At 37.7% G+C, this 16,971-nt stretch overlaps 1 protein-coding gene across 4 annotated transcripts in view; it reads left to right on the top strand.

Moving 5' to 3' along the window:
- The window catches only part of SCLT1 (sodium channel and clathrin linker 1), a 47,065-nt gene that overhangs the window by 11,986 nt on the left and 18,108 nt on the right, over positions 1-16,971 (top strand). For all 4 annotated transcript variants that reach the window (XM_060778946.2, XM_060778944.2, XM_060778945.2 and 1 more), the window contains 10 exons: positions 307-377; positions 1,493-1,583; positions 2,327-2,418; positions 4,147-4,324; positions 5,901-5,999; positions 7,806-7,877; positions 11,353-11,427; positions 11,661-11,806; positions 15,207-15,399; positions 16,510-16,706. In XM_060778946.2, coding sequence (XP_060634929.2) covers positions 307-377; positions 1,493-1,583; positions 2,327-2,418; positions 4,147-4,324; positions 5,901-5,999; positions 7,806-7,877; positions 11,353-11,427; positions 11,661-11,806; positions 15,207-15,399; positions 16,510-16,706 — 1,214 coding nt within the window. The remainder of the gene's footprint in view (positions 1-306; positions 378-1,492; positions 1,584-2,326; positions 2,419-4,146; positions 4,325-5,900; positions 6,000-7,805; positions 7,878-11,352; positions 11,428-11,660; positions 11,807-15,206; positions 15,400-16,509; positions 16,707-16,971) is intronic.

Raw genomic sequence — 16,971 nt, 5'->3', positions numbered from 1 at the left:
GGAGCCAGCATTGTGTAGTGTTTTGAGGATTTGAGATCAGGGTTCAAATCCTCCCTCTTTCATGGAAACTCACTAGGTGACCCTGAGCAAAAGTCATAACCTCATAGCCTCAGAATAAGGCAAGGGAACAAATTCTGCAGACTTTAAAAAAATCATGCTACTTAAAACACAGATGATATTCACATAACTTTAAAAGGGGATACATGAAATAGATTGTTGATATCAAATAATGAGCATGCTTCTTAAAAGAGGTCCCTTAGATGTTTTCAGTGTAATGTGAAGTACTTTTAACTATTTTTCTTCTAGATTAATCAAGTATTTCTGAAGACTGTAATGGAACAGAATGTAGAGCTGGAACAATTGCGCAAACAGCAGAGGTATAAATGGGACGTTTAAATCTTACTTCCATTTTAGGAGTTCTAATCATTTTCTATTTTGTTCAATATTTTGTTAATATCACAGTAACAATAAACCACCAGCTTATTTTTATGAATTGCTGCTCACTGCAGCCACATGCATTGCATCCCATGCTATAATAGAGGTTGCCCACACTTGTTCAAACACATTAGAATGATACTGTCTCTATGTTGAAAATAGGATATATAAAGCTACACTTTGCAGACATGTCTAATTTTAATTAGATCATGCTTTGTTAAAACTCTTGTAATTATGTTTTGTGTGTATTTGCAAGTTTGAATGACATTAGTAAATGTGGCTTCAAATAAAGTAGTGAAATGGTTCAAGACAGACTTTTGAAGGAAAGATTGCATTTCCATCACTTTCATATTACAGTTGATTTAGATGTATTCCTAAATTGCATGATAAGTTAAAAATGCAGTAGTGGCATTCACTTGTATCATTCAGTCAGGGGGAAAACTTGAATAATTTATTACTTAAGCTTTAATTGCTTATCTTTGCATAAGTAACAGTGAATGAAAGTGAATAAATATTTTAGAGTGATCGTCCTGTGTATAGCAGAAATAAGCACAGCAATATAGCTGCTTTCTGCATATTGACTTCAGAATGTTCTTAGCTATATGCTAAGGTGTAAATCTGTTAGGAAACTCCCAACTCTGTTCAGGCTTTTATAGATATGAAAAAATCATTTTAAGAGTTTCTACATCAGCAGTAAATATTTGCTGCTATTCTAACATGAGGACTCAAGCTCTAGTTTCTCATGCAGGGACATGAGAGAAGCCTCCCACAGGATGGTAAAACATCAATCATCCGGGCATCCCCTGGGCAATGTCCGTGCAGACAGCCAAATCTCTCACACCAAAAGCGACTTGCAGTTTCTCAAGAAGCTTCTGACACGGAAAAAACTGTATAGTAAACCACACTGGCATTACATAATTTTAATGCAATTGTATATTTTCTGTAAGATAAACTGTAGTACCCATTTTCCAACACAAAAGTGGTTTCAATAGCATACTTACAAGTTATTAATATAGCAAATGGATCAAAGATGCAAAATGGTATTTTTTATATGCAGACAATCCAAATTGGACTTGAGAACAGCTGTGTCAAAGGTTGATGAAATGCTCAGACTCACTGAGGATCTTCGTTCCCAAGTGGCCAGAAAGGTACACTATCGTTTCTAGTTTAAAATTTAAATAATTAGCCATTGTTTATTTTAATGGAACCTGTAGTGGGAGTGATGCTGCTGCTATTATTATTATTATTATTATTATTATTATTATTATTATTATTTTACGCATTTATACCCTGCCTTTGTCCCAGTATTTATTCACAGGACAGCTAGCAACATTTTAAAATAATAGAAATTAAACGCTATACAACAACATCAATAAGGGTAACAATGTCAAATTGATTTGAAGTTAAAAGTACTGAAGCTCATTAAACCATTAAAATTTACTTAAAAGCTAAATGTACACCTTAAAAATAACACCAAACAGCATTGAAAGTCCATTCCAGTTTCTTCTAAGCTTGATGGCATGAAATGTTTTAACTTGTTGGGAGAAAGAGAGCAAGGGTGGAACCATCCCCAGGCCTAGAGATGGAGTTCCAAAATCTGAGGTCCGCCTCGGAGAAGATTCGCTTCCTTGTTCCCACCAAACAAACCTGAGAAGCTGGTGAAGCAGAGAGTAGAGTCTTCAGGCTTTAATTAATTCATAACAGCAATTCCAATCCTTCAAATAGTATTGTCCCAAGCTTTATATGGCTTTAAAAACCATTGCCAGAACTTTTGTGCTCATAAACAAAATGGTAACCAATTAAGCTATTGCAACAAGAGAATTATGTGGATTTTTTACCTGCTTGTATTACATTCTGATGAAACTGTTTGAATGACTTCTGTGTCTTCCAGGAGGAAGAGGTGTTAGCTGCTCAAGAGAGAGAGGAGGCATCTGATAAACGCTTACAGCAGTTGCAATCTAGCATAAAACAACTGGAGACAAAGTAGGACGTTAAGCTATCTTATCTATCTTAATTATGTCCTTGCCTTTCCCAACATGGGACCCAAGGTTGCTTATAATATAACGGAATGGCTAAAATAATAAATTATACAGTGGAACCCCAAAGCCCAGAATGACAGAATAAGGCAGGTGCTGTCCCCTGTGCCTAGGAAGCGACATAACTGTTTACACTGTCCCAAAACATGCCACGTTTCAGAAAATCTTGGAAACTTCAGAGTATCCCGTAGCTTCTTTTAATGTGGGACAAGGCTGTATTGAGATCAATTAACTCCTGTGTATCATTTTGCCATCAGAGAGTCTATTCACCCCCATATCAACTCATTTGACTCATGTAAATGGGTCCTGAGACTCTTAAATCACATAGATAGTGGTCAAGCCAAGTGTCTCCCATCCTATATCTGTACCTAAGGATAGCTCCTTACATTTCTCCCCATTTAAATTTATTTTGTTAGAATTGGCCCAGCTCTCTGATCTGTTAAGGTAATTTTGAATTCTGACCCTGTCTTCTGAGGTATTAACTATCCCTCCTAATTTGGTACCAGCTTGCCCCTTCCGTCCGTCCTTCCTTCTTTCCTTCCTTCCGTCTGTATTACATTAAAGTGAGATAACATGAAACAGAGACATAACCCTATATATACCATTGCACCATCTATAGCTTCTTGGTTAGCAAAATAAGCAAATTGAAGTTTTTCTTACATTTAATCATCATTGTTTCTCATCAGTTGGAAAAGCAAAAGATTGGACTGGATTGAGTCTAAAGTGATTGTTGGTACAGCATTATAAATGCACTGGCCATCAGTTTGGCTTATGCTTGGGTAGATTGAGTCCTTTTTATTTCATGCAGGATTTTGTACTAGGCAGTATTCTCTTGGCATGCACCAGGTTATATGAACCAAAAGAATTGTATGCCATGCTTCAATTACTTGTCAGTAACATTAGCCAAAGTTGTAGGTGTGACCTGAACCATACTGAACTGGAAGTTCTGTTGAAGTCAGAAATTTTTTAATAAGGTCCATGATTCTAGGGCAGTGTTGTCACCCTTGAGGGTTTCACAGCAAATAGATAACTGTTGTCCTTAATTTGTGCTTCATTAGTTCATTGCTTCAGATGAGATGAGATGACAAATCGTTTTTAACATTTCACTGTGCGAAAATGATTTCTCTACTGAGTGTGAATTATCTCTGTTTATATGTAGCTTACATTGAATGAATCATTCACCATTTCTATTTTGGTGCTCTTCAATAAGTTTTCTTATAGAAGAAAGATTTCACCTGGGACATGGAAATGCAATTAATATTTTGTTATGTTCAGAACATTTATTTATTTATTTATTTATTTGGTTTACTTTTACCCTGCCCTTCTCACCCCGAAGGGGACTCAGGGCGGCTTACACATCCAAGGCACAATTCGATGCCCGTAACATACATCAACAATAAAACAAACATGTACTTTCATTTGGGAGAATTTGCTGTCCCCATTAATTTTGTAGCGAGGTTGTTAATAAGCATTGCTGAACACCTAAAATCGAGGTTTCGTGACATAGAGAAAAATTGAGGACCATCTCTAGATAGTAATCCTATATAAGCAAGAGAAGTTGATCCATTCCCTGCATTGTGTTCTCTCTAGGGTACAAAATCTGACAGCAATTGTAGATTCAATTTTGATGAGACTTAGATCCTCTTTGTTAAGTGGTCATTGTTTCAATATGCAGACTTTGTGTAGCCACCAAAGATTCTGAACAGCTAAGGACCAATAGTTCAACTTTAGAAAAGCAAATCCAAGAGCTACAAAAAAAGTGTGTGGAAATAGAAAAGGAGAAATACGATGCTGTGGAAAAGGTCCGTGATAGCTTGCAAGTCTTAGAAGAAGCTAATCTGCAAAAGAGTCAGGTGAGCAAAGCTCTAAAGGGCCCTTTTTGCATATCTGAATATTATGTAACTTGATTAAGCCTGTCAGACTTTCCATCTTCTTGCTCCCCACTGTGGTCAGAATTCCCATGAAAATCTGAGTGGTATGGAATACAGAAGAAGTAGTATTGAATATAGCACACTTCAGTGGATCAGAACAGATCTCAAGGGAGAGACTTTAGCTACGATGGAGAAATGAAATTTCATGGCCGCCTTTTATGCCCTGATGGTAGTTTTTGGCTCTAGGACACTGGGAGCCCATGGACTGAATTCCCATTCTGCTGCCATGGACCCATGTGTGACTTTGGGCAATCCAGGAAGGAAGGAAAAGGCAAACCTTAAGAGTCGTCATACATAAGAAATTACTTGAAAGTGTAGGTCATCTATTACAGTCCCTGCATCCTTTTTTTACTGTCTTCGCCTGACAAAGATAGTCAGCTTTGAAAGTCAATATAATAGCTTTTGCACCTCCTGATCAGCCTAATAAAGGTATCACCAATGTGTGTTTTAGATTCTGAATTACCATTTTAAAAACCTTATTAAAGGGAGCTGACTCATTTATTTGTAATAAGTTGACAGTGCACATTGTGGTATATCAGGATGGGCAGCCTTTGGCGGCTAGGAGCCCTCAGTCAAATAACAGTTACATGAAACTCTTCGACTTACATAGATTTTAGGAATGATTTCGGGAAAATAAATATATAAACACCTTGAGATAAACATTTTATTCACCAATTTGGAAGAGAAATATTCCACAATCTATTTAATCTTTTATTAGTTTTAATAGAAGATCTTCCCTAGAACACCCATTCTGTCATTCTAATATTGGCATTTTATAATTTGGGGCATATTTATTTTTTGTTAGTAATACAACCCAATAATGGCATGCATTCTTCCATAGAAGTGAAGATTTTGTGATTTGTTGTGATGAATCAGTTTGACACTCTGAAGGATAATAGTAGGTATAATCGCATAAAAAGCTCCTTCTCCATAGCACTTCAGGAATAAGAATCTTAACCTCTCTAATAAATCATAATTTTAATGAGCATTACATACTGTGATTTTTTTTTTTTTGAGATTATAGAGGTAATCTGTTATACAAGTAATCTCTGCAAGGATAAAACAACATGTCTCTTATAAAAGAATGTCAGGAAGTCTATACCAGTGGCATATGCAATTATTACTACCAAACTGCCACATACGTTTCTTCTAGAAAGATACTGAAATCTTATGAATAGAAAAAATATATATTAGCAAGCCTGAAAATCCAGATGGATAGCATTGGTCTTGGGCTACACTCAAGAGTATTTACACTATTGGAGTAACCAAAAGTTAAGTTTTATAAAATCACGGCACAAATTTAACATTGGTTAAAATAATCCAAGTAAGAGATGAAAACATTTTCAAAACTCAAAGAGCATGTTGGTTCAATAGTGTTTTGGTACAGTTAAGAAACTGTATTTTCTATTCCATAAAAAATGTCCTCCAAGTTTGTAAAAATTTATTCATTGTAGTGACTTGCTTGTTGGGATGTTTGTTTTTAATCCCACCACTACAGGCAATGATAGCTGAAAAACAAAAAGAAGAGGAAATAAAAAACATGAAGGAAGCAGTTTCTCAGTTGCTTCAGGATGCCGCTTCAAGAACTAGAAAAGAAGTGAGTCATGCTTAATTTCGGTTTTCTTTCCCTTGTAAATAAAATTAGTGGGATTTTGGAACCTAAAGTGACAGTCGTAAATTAATGTTGTATATGTATCTTCCTGTACTTCAGTGTAGTCAATACTATCAGCTTCCTTGTAACAGTTTTAAGGGCATGCCTCTTATTCTGTGGTTTTCATGTTGGGAAGTAATCTGAAATAACAGAGCATTATAGATACAGTGCAGATAAATTTAAATATCCAAGAATTAGCAGAGTTGTAATTCAGCAGCAGATGTCTTGGCATTTGTTGTTATTTGCTGTCAAATTGACTGAATTATGGCAACCCTGTGAATGAAAGTCTTTGAAGATCCTCAACCCAGATCTTGCAGTGAATCATTCCAGCTATAACATGTTTTTTTCTTTTGTCTTCCACTTACCAAGCATTATTGCTTTTTCCTAAAAGTCTACTGTGACAGAAATATTATGATAAATCTTACTAATGTTGTCATTGAAATCATTTTTGACCCCTAGTAGGTTCTGAAACACTAAACCAAATGCGTCCTCACAGATAGGTCTTTGATTCCAATATGACTTCATGACTTTCTGAAAAATGGAAAGACATTTTCCATCATTGCATTGTCTATGCCTTTTAAAATACTATAATAATATGGACAACAAAACAATGAGTGATATTAAGTGTTTCCTATTACATATATTTTGGAAGAGATGTTTCCTGTATGTCTTACTTTCAAAGCGAGTGGCGCCACCTATATGTAGAACTGTTAGTTGCAAGATTTAAACTGTTGTATCATGCTTAATCCTGCCCCTTTTACCCTACTTATGTATAGTTGTATGGATTGGTTACTTATAGCTGTCAATCAGTACTGTTTGGCTCCACCTCTTCCTGCAGGAGGGGAGAGCTTCCTTTTCTTTCTCATTCTGCCATCAGAGTTCCTACTCTCATATGGACGTGAGTAAGAGACTTGACTCTAAAAGACCCTGATTTAAGTTACCTCTTGGCATCAACTCTGAGGTTTTTTACCCTTGGGACTCATGCTTTATGTCCAGATTGTCCTGGACAACATTGAGGAGACCCAAGCGCCTTCAAACCGGTTCTTTTGGCACCAAAAGAAGATCCTGAGTCTTCAAAACATAGGCCATCTGAACTGGGGTTGTGGTTTGCTCCGGCATTCACAGCCATTGAGGAAAGAGGAAACTTGGTGAGGCTTCTCAGCTTCAAACACCTTGGACCCAGGACTAATTAAGACTGTAACGTATATTTTCCTTCACCCCTCTAAAGTTTCCAGCTCATTGCTTTAAGAAATAACTCTTTGTGATCAATAAAACTTATTTTTAGGTTTTTGGGTTTTTGAGAGTTCCAGTTTCCTATAGGAGGGCAAGAAGCAATCCCCTGGGGGAAAGATGCCACGTCCATCCCTCCTTTATTGAGAATAATAGCCCCCAGGTGCGACGGCACATTCAACATGAAACCTGTAGTGGTCATTTGCACATTGGGACTGGAGTTCTCCATCTTGGGTTCTCTAGATTTTTGGACTTTTGGATCTCCTAGAACCCTTTACCATGGACCATTCTGGCTAGTATGAAAATGACTGTGTTTTTATGAACACTTGATTGAGGACATAGGGCTGAATTTAATATTTAGGCCATATTTGATATTGTGATGCATAGATGAAATCTACAATTTTTCTTTTAATATTATCTTTCTGTACATGTCACTCTTTTAATCCCGTTGTACATATCTATTTTAACCTAGTAATGTACTGTTCAGCCATTGAAATAGTGATCAGTCTATTTTTTAACTAGGTAGAAAATGAAAGAAAAAGATATAACATGCAGATTTCCCAGTTATCAGAAGAACTTACGGCACTTCAGATGGTATGTTGTTGGGCTTTTTTGTTTATTATTTTCACTATTAAACACCACAAAAAAGCAAGAGGGTGGAATTTTCTCTCACAACATGGAGTTCCGATGGATGTGCAACAGTCTTTCTAAATCATTCTGCAATTTATGTTCACATTAGCCCAAGTGGAGTAGCCAGCGGTTTCTTCCAGTGCTTGCCAATGCCAGTTGTAGGGCTTCTGGAATGTTCAGAGTTATTGACACTCAGAAAAATTATTAGACTTATGACTAATTGGGAGATTGTAACTGAGAATTGGTCTTTCTTATTAGCAACTCCATTCTTGCATATATAATTTTAATTACCTTTTTTTGTGTGTCAGGAGCAACTTGAGAAACTGCCTAGGGGACGCCTGGGTGTTTTGATGTTTTACCATCCTTGTGGGAGGCTTATCTCATGCCCCTGCATGGGAAGCTGGAGCTGACAGAGGGAGCTCATCTGTGCTCTCTCCAGATTTGAACCTCTGACCTGCCAACCTCCTGCTGGCACAAGGGTTTAACCCAGGGGTCCTCAAACTATGGCCTGCGGGCCACTTCCGGCCCGCGGAGGAGGAGCACCCCCCCCTCACAGTGCCCCTCACTGTTGCCCCTCACTGGCTGGCTCACGCTATCCGTCAGGGCCAATGGGCAGTGTGAGCCAGCCAAGGGCAGCTGCTCTGCACGGGCTACTCGCACGTAAAGCACCTCGTGAGGTGCTTTACGCGTGAGTATGCCATGCAATGCTGCTCCTCCCTTGGTAGGCTCATGCTGCCCATCGGGCCCGATGGGCAGCTGCTCCGCGTGGCCTACTCGCGCATAAAGCACCTCACGAGGTGCTTTACTCGCCAGTAGACCGCACGGGACTGCTTCTCCCTTTGCAGGCTCACGCTGCCCATCGGGCACGATGGGCAGCGTGAGCCAGCCAAGGGAGGCTGCCCCGGCGCTCCATGCAGTCATGCCGGCCACATGACCTTGGAGGTGTCTACGGACAACGCCAGCTCTTCGACTTAGAAATGCAGATGAGCACCACACCCCAGAGGCAGATACGACTGGACTTCATGTCAGAGGAAAACCTTTAACTAGGAAAATTGTGAAAAATCCAGGGTGGGAGAAAGAACTTTATTGTCTGTTGGAGGTAGGTATGAATGTTTCAATTGGCCACCTCGATTACCATTTCATAGCCTGGCAGTTTTTAGGGAGAATCCTTTGTTGAGAGGTGATTAGCTGGCCCTGATTGTTTCTTGTCTGGAGTTCCCCTGTGTTTGAGTGTTGTTCTTTATTTACAGTTATAATTTTAGAGTTTTTTTTAATACTGGTAGCCAGATTTTGTTCAGACTAGAAATAGGAAGATTTCCCATTCTCTGCTCCTGGAATTACTGCCTAAAGAGGGCTAGAAAGAATCCCCTCTAAGGGCCCTTCCACACAGCAAAATAAGATATGTGCAATGTGCATAGGAATTTTTTAATTGATTTTTTTTTAAAAAAAAACTATAGTCGGCCCTCCAACGATCTGAGGGACAGTGAACTGGCCCCCGGTTTTAAAAGTTTGAGGACCCCTGGTTTAACCCATTGCGCCACCAGGGGCTTAACTAGCTGGTGCTTACTGTGAATTAAGGAATTAAGGAGATGCAGTTAATTCAAATGCAACGTTAACAGGTTCTGCAGATTTCAGTGCATATTTGTTCACCCAGCAGGGTAAAAAGCTCAAGGGGAAGTTATGCTATTCAGTGTAAGTGAAGAGCCTGTTTCCAAAAAGGTTCTAGCAAAAGATAATCAGATGCCATCCAAGGAGGAAAGTGATGTTCAATAGATTTATGTGATGATTCAGACACTGCGTTTGACATGAATAATACAGGCAATGCAATTCTGCCGGACAGTAATGATGACAGTTTTGCTCTGATTCAGAGGGCTCCTTGAAGGCTTAGTAATGAGAACTTTAAGCCTATCCTTTATAAATTATAGATTATAAATGCCTAAAATGTATGAATCACAAGAAACAAATTAGGTAAAGATGATCACACAAAATCAGAAAGGGGTCAGAGAGCAGTTTCTGTTTGATGAAACCAGTTTCTAGTAGTATGGAAATTCTGTTATCAGAAGAGTTCCAAGACTTTGCTCCACTGAAGTGGGATTCCAGTGTAGACAAAGCACTTATTGATTCTCAGAGGGATAAAGGAACAATCCACAACCATTGGGTTAAATCCCTTGTGCCACTGAGCAATGCGGGAGACCAAAATTCTAATGCTAAACCGTTTCATCCATTGCTCCACTCAGTGGCTTTAGTTTCAGCAGGCAATCAGTGAAGCAAATAGTCATTTCTTTAATAGATGCTTCACAGTAAAGACATTACTGTCTGTGGTTTTAGGAATATGGCACAATGTCATAAGATTATTAGGAAAAGATGTAGGATTTCCAGTTATATTCTTCTGATTCTGAAAAATGCAAAGGAATACTCTGGCTCTAAGGAAAATAGTGGATTGGCCTCCTACAGACTTTCAGCATTGATATGCAGGCTGAGTATCCCTTATCTAAAACTCTTGGGATCAGAAGTGTTTTGAAGTTTGGAGTTTTGAATACTGGTATTTCTGTGTACATACATAATGAGAAATCTCTGAGATTTTCAAAAGTGGAAGGGGCCAAAAACAATAACATAGAAAGTGAACAATTGTTGTCGAAGGCTTTCATGGCCAGAATCACTGGGTTGATGTGAGTTTTCTGGGCTGTATGGCCATGTTCAATAAGCATTCTCGCCTCATGGAAGAAACAATGGAAATGAACTAAATCTGGCTACCAATACTTTAAAAACTCTAAAATCAGGACAGTAAATAAAGAGCAACACTCCAAAAGCAGGGAAATTCCAGACAAAAATCAATCAGGGCCAGCTAACACTTCCCAACAAAGTATTCCCCCAGGCAGCAACCAGCCAGGCTTTGAAGGTCATTAAATACTAATCAAGGTGGCCAATTGCAACATTCACACCTGCGTCAAGCAGACAATAGTTTTTTCTCCCACCCTGGACATTTCACAGATATATAAACTTCACTTGCCTAGTTTCCAACAGACCCCTCAACCTCTGAGGATGCCTTCAATAGATGTGGGTGAAACGTCAGGAGAGAATGCTTCTGGAACATGGCCATACAGCCCAGAAAACTCGCCCAGTGAGCAATTGTTGTCTATAAAGAAAAAGTCTGTCTAGAGAAATAAGGATATGCTATTCATGAGAACTGTTGGCCTTCTTGGCATGCAGAGAAATCAGGACATAAAATATCAGCATCCTTTCAGGATATATTAACAGGTAAGGGTAAAATGCCTTAGTATGTTATTATGGAAGAGCAGAAGGTGAGCATTTTAACATTTGCCATTCTTTGTAAAGAGCTTTTTTATATCTTAATGGTTTGCTGAAATGAAATATAGTTGTCCAGGACTTGCTGTTTTGTTTTGTTTTTAAGAATGCTCACTATTTGATTCCCTGATAGGAATGTGTGGAAAAGCAAAGCCAAATTGAGCGGGCTGTTAGAGAAAGACGAGCAGTGGAAGATGAACTAGCGAAGGTGAACATTCTTTTCCATTGTGTAATTTTCACACAATAATTCTATTTAAGTTTCGTAATGTAACACAATCAATAAAAATTTCAATTAAACAGTAGAACCCTTGCAGATGCCCAAGATACTGGAGTCTGCAGATTCCCATTTCTTTTAAATTAAAGTAACATTGAGGTGGATGAAAAACGTGTTTTCTAACTGAAGAATAATAGATAAAAGTTGTTGTGTGAATGAATTAATAGATATACAATGAAAGAAGAGGAAATGAAAGTGATTACAGAAAACAAGAAGAACTTTACCAAAGGAGTCTGATTGCTGAACGGGCAAAAGATGAGCTTCAGCTGAGTTTGCAAACAGCACAAAACAAAATCAAACATTTGGAAATGAAGTAAGTAAATAGTTGTGTGCAAACAGGCATTGGCTTCATTATTCAGTAGTTAATCTGTGTAAAACCTTTTGAACTGAGATTTTTCTGCTTGTACATTTTTATATCCATTGTTTTTATTAAACATTCCTGTTAATTTAAAGAATTATTTTAAGGTTTAGGTACATCTTTGAGATTTAGGTCTATGAAAGTTTATGCTACATTCTTTCTCTCCGTTTCAAAGGTACTACAAAGTCCTTTGCATACTGATCACATAGAATTATCTATGTGGCTCTTTGGATTGCAGACAATGATGGAACTGGAGTATAATTTCCTCGGTATTTTATATGGTTTTAATCTGATCGATTGATATGTATTTTCATTGCTTATATACTTAGATTGCTTATATTTTTATGAGTTTTTTTTATAGTTTACGTGTAAGGCATTGAATTTTTGCCGGATTTGTAAGCTCTCTTGAGTCTCCTTCAGGGTCAAGAATGGCGGGGTAGAAATGAAGTAAATAAATAAAAAAGTATAAAGTAATTTGTTATTTGCATCAAGTTGGTTTCAAATTATGAATACTGAATAAAACACCTCCAGAAAACTTGGTCATCAGCTGCTCTTCCGAACTCAGGCCTGTGGCTTTCTTAATCTAACCAGCCTACCTATATAGTGGTCGTCTTCTTTTATTACTAGCTTCCACTTCACAAAGTGTTATTGTCTTCTCCAGTGACTAAGTGAGTATTCCTTAGTAATAGACCATTAAACTTCTGTCCGTCTCCAATTGACCTGATCCATTATTTGGCGTAAGTTTGCTGGTCACCCTTGTGTGAGGTGTAGAGATCAAGAAAAAGAATAACAGACCATTAACCTGTAACTGTAGCTTTTCAAATGATCATCTGTGACCTGACACAATCTTCCCTTCTCTCTCTGCAAATTCATAACTTCAATAGATCAAGAAAGAGAAGGGAATAACTTTTTTGTTCCAGAATGTACATCTGAGGTGGAGAGGGTTACTGTCAAAAGCTACTGTAACTTTCTGAATAGCTTTTAATATGTAAATACACATTTATATGAGACCACTTGAAACATCACAGTTACAGGTGTGCAGCCTGTTCATGCTACTATTCACATGTCAGGATTATGAGCAAGAAACAAGGGCAGGGGGAGAGAATCTGATTTGTCCATCATCATCCTCCCTCCCCCATGTACCAAACAGTGGAGCATCTCGCAGCACTACAGATACACAATGGCTTGAAATGACATTTCAGACAGGAGGTTGGATGATGTGCGCATTCCCTTGTCATTCACTTGCTAGTATAGGGGGAGAGGGAGTGGAAGGAAAGGTATGCATATGTCTCCTTGTGCATTCAGTCAGATGGACCTTCAGGGTGGACCGAAGGAGCAGAATTGGAGGAAAGGAAGGAGATAGAGCCAGGTGTGGAGGGATGAGGCAAGAACACTGGAAGGCGTTGTGGAAACAACTTTTAAGATGACGACACTGCCTCTGTCTTCCTTGGAGATATCTGCACCACCTTCTCTCTCTCCTCCCGTTCTCTAGTCATTTCTCCACCTTGTTCCCAAGGGAAAGTGCATACAGCTGTCCCCAGTCTCTCTTCCACCCAATTTCATCCCAAACTACTAAAAAATTGACCACTAAACCTAGGACATGGTTTCTAAACCTTTTATCATTTTGTTCAGCCTCCTCTGGACACGTATCAACTTGTCAATATTCCAAGTGATATACTTTCCTTGATCTAAATAATATACTCTCATTGATTCAGCCTAAAATCGCATTGGCTTATTTAGTAATAATTCAAGATGAAAAATTCATTTGACAAGATTTCTTCTTCACAAAACCATGCTGTCTCCTACTAAGCACTGCATTGTCATCCAAATATCTGCACACCGGCTCATTTATAATCCATGCTAGTATTTTTCATGGTATTGCGGTCAGTCTGACTTATCTGTGGTTACTCTGATATCCGTCACTCCTACCCCCTGCCTTTTTGAAACAATGGATAATGCTTGTTCCTTTCCTGTCCTCTGGCATCTCACCTATTCACCAAGGTTTCTAATGAATAATGCAAATAGTTTAGCGAATGCAACAGTAAGTTCTTCCTGTGCTGTTGTATGCAGTTTATCTGTGCATGAAGATTTGAACTTTTTTCGGTTAATTACATGATTCCTCAGTATCTCCTCATGCATATTTATTTGTAATTTAAATTCCTTTTAAAGGTAACAACTATTATTACTACTACTACTACTTTATTCTTATACCCTGTCAACACCTTTCTGAAGGGACTCAGAGTGGCTTACATATGGGACAGAATGTCCACAAGACATAAAACAACCCGTTAAAACAAAAAACCATTAAAATAAGAACATCATAAAATACAATAAAACAGACAAAAACACAATAAAACATAAAAGTATAAAACAACAGCATTGAAGTTCCATCAAACAATGTTATATAAAAACCAATGACCAAACATTTCTAAAATTAACATGCATCAAGTATCTGCTGATGCATGAAAGCATCTCTTTTTGAGGGGAAAAATGGAAGCAAAATAGTAATTGGGCAATTCTGCCTTTAATCTGTTAGCATTTATCATCCTAAGTGAACAGTAGCACCACCTCTTCTTTGATCGTTGTCTTGCTTCAAACATTTATGAAAAGTGTGTTGTTTCCCCCTTCCCCAGCCAGTATCTTTTCTGAGCTTTTGCTTCCCTTGCACTGTTCTGCAAGCTTGAGCTACATATATATACTTTTCCTTGATCATTTGTCCTTCCTTCCATTTTGGTTTTTTTTCACTTGACCCTTAATTTTACTGTGCATCCACATTGGCTTTTTCGGATGTTGCTCATTTTTTTCTTCTATGGGTTTTTTTTTTATAATGTTGGTGATGATGCTATTCGCTTCTTCATAAACTTATGCTCTTCATGGTTGTCTTTTTTGTTAGGCATCTATTAACCATGGAATTCCACCCAATATTTCCTTGACCTTCATAAAAGTCCTCATTTGACTATACACTTCTTTTTTTTCCTCTTTTTTTTTTTTTTTGGCAGAGAAGTTCTATCCAAAAATCTAGAGCTGTCATATCTTGGGTTATGTGTTAAGAGATACCAATCCGCAGGTTATGTCTAATAGGTAAACACATGTTTATGCTAAGTGCCAGTCATTTGATCCACAATAGGTTGATATTTCTAAGCATTAGCAAGTATTATGCCTTTAAAGTAATTTATGGATAATGAATTAATAGGGGTTGTTGTAGGTTTTTCGGGCTGTATGGCCATATTCTAGAAGCATTCCTGACGTTTCACCTGCATCTATGGCAGACATCCTCAGAGATTGTGAGGTCTGTATTAATAGTTTGTTTCCTTTACATGCCATTTTTTGTTTCTTGATTCTCCTTTATTTTAAGCTATGAAGAAGAGATAAGCCGTTGTCGGGAAATGATCCAAAAGTTGCAAAGTATTCTGGACTCTGAAAGACAGAACTGTGGCTCTGTCAGTGAAGAGTGTTTAAAACTCCAGCAAGAGAATGAACGATATCAGAAAGAAATGGAGGAATTGAGAAAATTAGCCATGGAGGCACAGCAAACAGCCAAATTAAAGGTATTAATGTTTACATAACGCCTCAGAATTTACCTCATAGGTTAGCAGAAGGAGAAAGCTGTTTACAAAAATATGAAGGCCCTTGGTATATGGGATTTGGCTCCAGTGTACCCCTGTTAATTTCAAAATCTGTGATTTCTGTAGTCCCATTATAAACAATAGCATAGTAAAATGATGTCCCTTACATTAAATAGCAAAATCCAGATTTGTCTTCTAGAAAAACGTTTTTTTACTATTTCCAAGCTGTTGAGGGTTGAATCCATGGATACACAAACTGCATATGAAGGGTCAATTGTATCTATTTTCTCATCCCAAATTTGTATTTAATTAGTTCTTTTGACACTTCTTAAAATACACATATTTGCCTATAGATCCTGTTATATCAATGTGCATTATATACATTGTTTAAAGATCGCTTGTCAGAGCCTAAATAATTTTATTAGATGAGGCGTTTTACATTGTGTATATGAGAAAAAGATAAAAAGAGATTGGCATGGAAGAGCAATCAATTGTGATTGGGTTTAGCCCTTGCATGCTACCTGATAAGGCAGGACATCACATTCTTTTCAGTTCTAGCGTTTAAGCCCTGTTCCTCCCCTAACCGTTTGGAATATCCTGGTGAGCCAGACACATTTGCCCTTCTCTGTCTTTTCTCCCATACAATGATGTTTCCTCCATTTAGAAGATCAATTAGTGGCTATGGGAAGGGGAGAGAATACACAGTCTCAAGATTTAACTCTGGAAACAATGAAACTAAATGGAATGCTTACTGTACAACATCAAGTATTCAGTGAGGAAATAAGTAAAGGATGAAAGATCTGTTTGGCTACAAACAGTTATTACTTGCCATAGGTAATCAGTTGTAGTCATCTGCATGTTTCCTCAAAGGAATTTCAATTATTTAAATGAAAGGCCTTCAGCCCAACTTGTTAACTGGGATTAGTAAAATGGATTCTTTCAATGTGTGTTTGAGTCCTCAAATGTTCAATAACCTCTTAAAGGTAATTACAGCATGACTGTGTATGTGGATGCACTTATAAAGTTTAGACCTATGGTAAAAGATAAAAGCAGATTCTTTTCCAAAATGTGAGGCTTTTGTTTTTACTGTAGATAAGCACCATGGAGAATGAACATTTAATAAAAGAGCATGGCTTTGAAGTGCAACTGAAAGAAATGGAAGACGTGAATCAAAACTCCACTGCTGAACTGAGACGTCTGTTGATAGCTCAACAGAAGGCAACGAACCGGTGGAAGGAGGAAACAAAAAAATTAACTGAAGTTACAGAAACCAGAATAAATAATTTAAAGTAAGAGATTTATTTTCTTTGACATTTTAACTAATATAAGACTGTTGTCAGCTTTGTTTCCCACTGAGGAATTCATTATTCTTGGGATCGCTATTTACATAGCATGTTATAGACGACTTACATACACTCTTCAACAAGGGGCAACTTTCTGAATAGGGAATGCAATTGTAAGCTGCTATCTAGAGCAAGACATCAGCAATTCCACTTGCAGATATGTAGATCTGTTAGTGATGATTTTAATCACTTAGAGCTGTTTTCTTTTTTG

This window comes from Anolis sagrei, chromosome 5, assembly GCF_037176765.1.
Source record: "Anolis sagrei isolate rAnoSag1 chromosome 5, rAnoSag1.mat, whole genome shotgun sequence".
In the NCBI taxonomy this organism is placed as follows: Eukaryota; Metazoa; Chordata; class Lepidosauria; order Squamata; family Dactyloidae; genus Anolis; species Anolis sagrei.
The sequence above is the reverse complement of the archived record's forward strand: the minus strand, read 5'-3'. Positions and strand labels throughout refer to the sequence as shown.